At 48.3% G+C, this 7,031-nt stretch overlaps 1 protein-coding gene across 3 annotated transcripts in view; it reads right to left on the bottom strand.

Annotated features, from left to right (window-relative positions):
* Positions 1-2,015: 2,015 nt before the first annotated feature.
* The window catches only part of RAB5B (RAB5B, member RAS oncogene family), an 18,509-nt gene continuing 13,493 nt past the window's right edge, over positions 2,016-7,031 (bottom strand). Inside the window, exons 4-6 of one of the 3 annotated variants that reach the window (XM_008064028.2) lie at positions 5,605-5,727; positions 4,945-5,038; positions 2,016-4,599 (exon numbers count right to left, since the gene is read on the bottom strand). In XM_008064028.2, the coding sequence (XP_008062219.1) occupies positions 4,484-4,599; positions 4,945-5,038; positions 5,605-5,727 (333 nt within the window). In that variant the 3' untranslated portion in view covers positions 2,016-4,483. The remainder of the gene's footprint in view (positions 4,600-4,944; positions 5,039-5,604; positions 5,728-7,031) is intronic. The other 2 variants (XM_021715530.1, XM_021715531.1) reach the window with 2 other exon arrangements.

Raw genomic sequence — 7,031 nt, 5'->3', positions numbered from 1 at the left:
CGCTCCCGCGGCCGCCGAGCCGGCCCAGCCCTGCGCGAGGCACTGGGCGCGCGCTGATGTCCGGACCTCGGGCAGGGCAGGCGACGAGGACGCCAAGAGTTGGACTTAGGGGCCCCTCCAGCCGGGGACGGGGGACTGAGGGGCCGAAGGTGCCTTCCCTGGAGGACGCCTCCGGGTCCGGCCGGGCTTCTCCCGCGCCGCCTGTTTTTGGCAAGCGTCTGTTTTTTTAAGGGACAGCAAGGTCGATCGCTCAGGTCTCTGACATCCAAAAGTGAGAGCAGAAACAGTGGTTCCAAGAACTCGAGATTCCTTGGACTAGTTATATTTCTTCCCAAAACGTAGAACCAACACTGAATGGAGTCATCTTTATTTTGCGTAGATTGACTAAAAGTTGCCCTCTAACGGGAGCAATGGGAGCCTAACACCCCAAAGCATAACGGTTATAATCTCGTATCTCAAAGGACACTAACAGAATAAGTTTTCTATGACCTTTTCATCACTTGACGCGGGACTGAAAATGTATCAAACCTTTCCCCGAACCCGGGAAATGTATCCATGCACTGCCCTCTAGAGACCGGAGGGTCGCGCTGCAATCTTAACCCGTTTAAGGGAAGGTGTTCACCTTTAATTTTGGAAGATCATTTCCCTTTCTTTTCAGCTTTCCAACTAGGGCTTTTACCAAGAATCAAGGAGCCTAGGGGTGTGGGGGGGAACTGCCAGTGAAAAGTTGACTTTGGCTCTTAGACGTTTGGAGGAAATGGAAAGGTTTTCAACCTGTCTTCAATTAAATGATTGGTGAAACCCGGTGCGACTTATCTTAGCAGTTACTAAAAAAGAGAGAGCTTCAAGTCAGTCACACGTTCAAACAGAATAGGGGCTCAGCCCAAGGAGAAATCGGGGATTGTCTAAAAGCTGTGGGATAAGACTCTTTCCAACACATGCTTTACATAGTTGACCCTTAATCCTCAACTTTATTTTACAGATGAAGAAAGTGACGCAGAGAGCACCAGGTAACTTGATCAAGGCCACAGCTGGTAAGTTGACAGAGGTGGGACTGGAATGCAAGGTTTGTCTGGCACCAGTCCTCTTTCCTGTCTCCCTTCAGATTCTTTGGAATTTGAAACTCCTCCTGCAACCACACCTAATCTTTTCTGTTTTGTTCCCCTCCCCACCTCCCTTTAGATTGTGATGGACTGAAGAGCTTCAAGTACAGTAGGAGTCAAGAACAGATCAGGGACATTTTCCTGTTGCGATGGAAGTCACACGACCAATCAAAAATCCCAATTTAGTGTTTTTTTTAACCCTTTAGATCATAGGCCCCTTTGAGAAACTAATATAGCAATGGACCCTGGAAAATTGCATATAAATGTTTGCATATTACTTCAAAGGATTCACAAATAGCACCACTTCCCTCCAATTTCATCAGTGAGCCCAGAGATCTATAGACCACAACCCACACATAAATACATTCTGTTAAGATGTATTTTTAGGCTGGCCTTGGTGGTTCAGCCTGTAATCCCAGCACTTTGGGAGGCCGAGGCAAGTGGATTGCCTGAGCCCGCGGGCTTGAGACCTGCCTAGGCAACTTGGTGAGACCTCGTCTCTACAATAAATCAAAAATTAGCTGGGCGTGTTAGCGCATGTCTGTAGTTCCGGCTACTTGGAAGGCTGAGGTGGAAGGGCGAGGCTGCGATGGTCGGGAGCGTGCCACTGCACTCCAGTCTGGGTGACAGAGAGACTCCAAAAAAAAAAAAAAAAAAAGATGTATTTTTATTTAAAAAGATAAAACAGGATCAGATGGCCTCCAAATAGGGGTGATTAAATAGCAATCTATAGGCTATTTTCCAAATTGGAATTCTTTGCTGTTCAAGAATTGATTAAAGGGAAGAAGGAAATACCAAGATGCAGGGGAGGGTGGGTTTCTGGTTCAACAAATCATTACCACGTACCCTTTCTTCCAAATTCCTTCTATCAGACAAACACATAGGAAAAAATAAAGCAACACTCCAAAGCACTTTTTTTTTCTCCTTTTTTACTTACATTAAATACATCGGTAAATCAGCAGTCGCATTCTGTTACCACGATTGTTAAGTTGGGAGAGGAAGAAAGGCAAATGCTTTCTTAGAAGCAAAAACAAAAACAAAAAAACCACAACATCCCCCCCCCTAAAAAAAATTGACCAGAAGAAAAAAATGAAGAGCTGGGAAATAAAAAACTAAGATCCCCAAGCCCAACAGAACTCAAAGGAAGGCAGAAGAGCTGGTAGGAAGTAGAGGGAAGGCAGCAGATAGGCCCAGAAGCTAAGGCCAATCCTGTTCCTATGGGGAGTGGGGAGAAGTCTGGGGAAATGGTTTCCCAGCCCCAAGGCAATGAGACATCTTCACTCCTGCTCCATAGAGAAAGCTGCACAGAAAAGAACTTCATTTCTAAGAGACTTAAAGAGAGCCACCCTAGTTCTTCCACTTGTAAAAAGGATGCACTGGGTGCTTTGGGGGCCAGGAGGTTCTGGGAAAGGAAGAGGGAAATGTGTATGTTTCAGGGCCGTGGGAACTAAGGCTGCCCCTGGAAAAGAAGGGAACTGAGGCCTAAGTGGAAGAACCTGAGCTGGGTCCTTCAGAATCTCAGCTTCATGGACTTCTCAGCTGCTCTGGAACAGAAGGCAGTCTGTAAGCCAAAAGGGCAGAACGGTTCCAATCCTAAGTCACTGTGACCTTTCCTATCTTTCTTCCCCAAAAATCTCGGTTGGAACAAGAAGGAACTCTCTTGCCTTGATGGCTTCCCACAGACAACCTAAAACACCTGATGAGGGATATGAAGAGAGGCTAGAGATTTAGAAAGGACCGAGGTTCTCTGATGATATGAGACAGCTGTGAGGTACCGTCAGTGCTAGTCATTCCCTGTCCACGGGAACAGGTGGTATGACGTAAGGGCACCACGAGGAGGCCTCTGTGGTACTAGCCCCTAGTGGTACATGGGCTAAAACCACTGGTTGCATGGGGGGGGGGAATGGGGATAAGGATGGCACTAAACTCGAGATACTAACAAAGGAAAAAAGAAAGAGGGCCTGATGGGAGGCAGGGGACAGAACAGACTGTACAGTGGGCATAAAGGTCATACCTATTTACAGGGAAGTAGAAAAGACATGGTAATGGATATCAAATTGAATGTGAACCCTGGGAAAGGATAGAAAACTCCTCCCTTTTGTCTGACCCCTCTTTGCTCCCCTGCCCTGGCCTGTGCTATCCTGAGACCACTCCCCAGTTGCTCAGTTAATTCTCCAGGAAAGGCAAGCCTATACTCAAGAGCTAGGTTGGCAAGAATATAGGTTATGATCAGAGTTGGGGGAAGCAAACAGTGGATATTGGGCTTGAGTAGCTGCCACTGGTCCTTTTCTCCATGCCCCCCCCAAACCTCATATATACCTCAGATTCCATTTAATTAAAAAGGTGAGAGGGTGGGTAAATCAACCAAAACCCCCATAAAACAAGTGTCCCAACTGAACTACCATCAATTAAAGTGCAAACTGCAGGGGCATATGGTGGCTGGGTCTGAGGCCATCTAAAGGCCAGAGGGGAAAATGCGTATGTATAAATTAGAGGATGGATAACAGAAACTGGTCCCTCCTCCAATTAGATCACAGCAGAGCCAAAGAAGCAGGCAACGAGTGAAGATTCTTTGGAGGACTCTGGGGGCCCATCCCCACTACAGGGGAGAAGCTACCTAAGATGAGGATGGGTGAGGGGAAATTGAGCCCCAGAAGAGTTCCAGAGCTGCAGGTGACACTGCATCTCCACCTCTGCCCAGTCAGCTAACAACACACCTCCCACCTGGTGTCTGAGAGCTTGTCTCCCCATTCTCACCTCTACCTAGGAATACCCTCTACAAGGCCAACTCACGGATACCTCGGTGTTTTCAAATATGAAAAACTCCAACCAAATAAAAACAAAAAGGAAATGTTTCCTTACTCCCTCCTGCTCTGAGCTTTATTCTTTCCCAGGGCCCTTAATGTGACTGAACTGGAAACCTCCTTCCTCAGTTCCTGGGTTCACCACCTTCTCCATCCTGGGGAGAAGAGAAAGGATCAAGAACAGGGATTGACCATAAGCAGAAGGGGGAAGGGGCAAGAGACAAAAGTTGTTTTCTGAAAAAATGGGGAAGAACACTGGGGAGGAAGAGAAAAGATAAGTAGGTCACTGTCTTGTACCTATAATACAAAGTGAAGAAAGTTTGTTTTGGAAGGTAAGTCCTGGGGGGAGTTGACCCCCAAGCCCCAGAGTGGGGGGTAGGAGGCCAGTGGCAACAGCTGCCTGGTGTTGGTTGCTGAAGCGTTAAAAAGTGCCATGACGGAGCTGTCAGGAGGCAGCCCTTGGGAGCCAGGGCTCAGTGTGCTGTTACCGTAGGGGCTGTGTGCTGAGGGGTGGGGATGGAGGTTATTTCTTAGCTCTCGTGCTAGCTCCATACTTGTTTGCCGCTAGCCACCCCCTCAGTTGCTACAACACTGGCTCTTGTTCTGCTGGGACTGTTCATGGAGATCCACACCCCGGCTTCGGCCTGCCGCACCCCCCAGACTCTGGGGTTCACTCTTTGGCAACTTCTTAGCTAAAGATAAAAAGAGAAGGGAACAAAGTATGGTAGATTTTACAAACCCCCCACCTCCCCAAAAAGGCTATGGGGTGGGGGAAAAATAAAGGGAAAAGGGGAATTCAAGAGACTTCAAAGAATGTTCAGAAGAGGGGAGGGTTCACTGTTTGTGAACTATGGTGAAGACAAGGGTGCTGAAGTTACAGCCAAGGATGGAAGTCACCACAGAAGGTTACGGTATTTCCATACCTAAAGTTTTTTACAAGAGGGGACACTCCCACTTATCCTTGATTTGGGCTAGTGATGATTTTGTGTATAGACAAGGGGAAAAGACAGAAAGACTGCAGGCTGCTCTGTCCTTACCTATTGCCAGGAAGAGATCATTCACGTTCATAGCTGTCTTGGCTGAAGTCTCCATAAACAATAAGCTGTTGTCATCGGCATATGCCTGGGCCTCCTGCAAAGGGTGGGGTGTACTGGTGCTGAGAATGTAGGATGAGAACAAGCATTGCCTTTCCACGCCCGTGGAGCACCAGAGGTAGGCAGGCTCCCTCCCCTTAATTAATGCCCCTTTGAGCCTGCTGGGCCTGGACCCATAGTTTGGTGATAACTCTCTCAAGATACACCCATGTCTACTCAGTCCAACAAACAAATATCAAGAATTTTAATTATGGGGGAGAAGGTAAGTTGGTTGGGGGCTTTTGGGTTCTGACACTTGAATAGTCCCTCATCTCAATTTTAATTGATCCCACCTCAATTTTAATTGATCCCTCCTTCCTGTTTTCACACTGGTACCCCCACAGCTGGTACTTCCCTACCCCGCTGCTCTGGAATTTCTTCTGACTCCTCTAAAATCTCCTGGCTGTCATTAGTGTCACAGTGTTGCTGTATTTAACTTGGTGTAGAACTGGGAAATCAGACAATGAATGTCCTCAGGTGAGGTTTTCAGAGGGCTTGTTTGGAAAAAAAGAGGTCCCAGGAACAGAGGGAGTGTGTTAGAGAGGATGCTATGGGTCATCTTACTTCATACTCCACCATGCGCTTGTTGGCCAGGTCAGCTTTGTTCCCTGCCAGGGCAATAACGATGCTAGGACTGGCCTGTCGTTGTAGCTCCTTTACCCATGTCTTCGCTCGGGCAAAGGTTTCCTAGGAAAACATGAGGAAGAGAATGAGTACGCTGGAATGACTGCCAATCCACATCCATCACCTTTTTTTTTTTTTTGAGTTGGAGCCTCACTCTGTCACCCAGGCTGGAGGGCAGTGGCACGCTCATGGCCACCCCAGCGTTGACCTGCTGGGTTCCGGTGATCCTTTTGCCTCAGCCTTCCAAGTAGCCAGAACTACAGGTATGCACTACCATGCCTGGCTAATTTTTTCATTTATTCTAGAGACAAGGTCTTGCCAAGTTGCCCGGGCTGGTCCCAAACCCACGGGGTCAGGCAATCTACTCGCCTTGGCCTCCCAAAGTGCTGGGATTATGGGCTGAGTCACCAAGCTTTGCCCCATCACCTTTCTTTTTTTTTTTTTTGAGTTGGAGTCTCACTCTGTTGCCCAGACTGGAGTGCAGTGGCTGCTCCGGGCCACTGCAGTCTCGACCTGCTGGGCTCCGGCGATCCTTCCGCCTCAGCCTTCCAGGTAGCTGGAATTATGGGCGCACGCTACCACACCCAGCTAATTTTTTAATTTATTGTAGAGATGAGGTCTCACCAAGTTGCCCAGGCAGGTCTTGAACGCGCAGGCTCAGGCAATCCACTCACCTCAGCCTCCCAAGGCGCGGGATTACAGGCTGAGCCACCGAGCCCGGCTCCATCACCTTTCAAAGCTAGTCTCAGTCTGGGTGCAGTGGTTAATACCTGTAATCCCAGTGCTACGGGAGGCCAGGGTGGGAGGATCACTTGAGCCCAGGAATTCGAAACCAGCCTAGCCAACATAGCAAAGACTCCTTCTCTATAAAATTAAAAAATAAAAGCAAACAAACAAAAAAACTAGTCTCAAAACTCACCTCTTTTTTTTGTTTTGAGTTGGAGTCTCACTCCTTTATCCAGGCTGGAGTGCAGTGGCATGCACACTCACAGCCACCACAGCATCGACCTGCTGGGCTCCAGCGATCCTTCCACCTCAGTCTTCCAAGTAGCCAGAACTACAAGCGCGTGCTACCACACTCGACTATTTTTTTTTTTTTTTTTTTTACTGTAGAGATGAGGTCTTGCTAAGTTGCCTGGGTTGGTCTCAAACCCGCAGGCTCCCAAAGTGCTGGGATTACAGGCTGAGCCACTGAGCCCGGTCAAAACTCACCTCGTCTAGGTAGCTTTCCTTCACTACAACCCTGGGTGTCTGATAATTGTTTTTTTGTTTGTTTGTTTTTTTTGAGTTGGAGTCTCACTCTGTCGCCCAGACTGGAGTGCAGTGGCCGCTCCCGGCCACTGCAGCCTCGGACTGCTGGGCTCCGG

This window comes from Carlito syrichta, unplaced genomic scaffold (genome assembly GCF_000164805.1).
Source record: "Carlito syrichta isolate Samal-C Ts95f unplaced genomic scaffold, Tarsius_syrichta-2.0.1 Scaffold307179, whole genome shotgun sequence".
In the NCBI taxonomy this organism is placed as follows: domain Eukaryota; kingdom Metazoa; phylum Chordata; class Mammalia; order Primates; family Tarsiidae; genus Carlito; species Carlito syrichta.
This window is presented reverse-complemented; position numbering and strand designations above follow the sequence as displayed.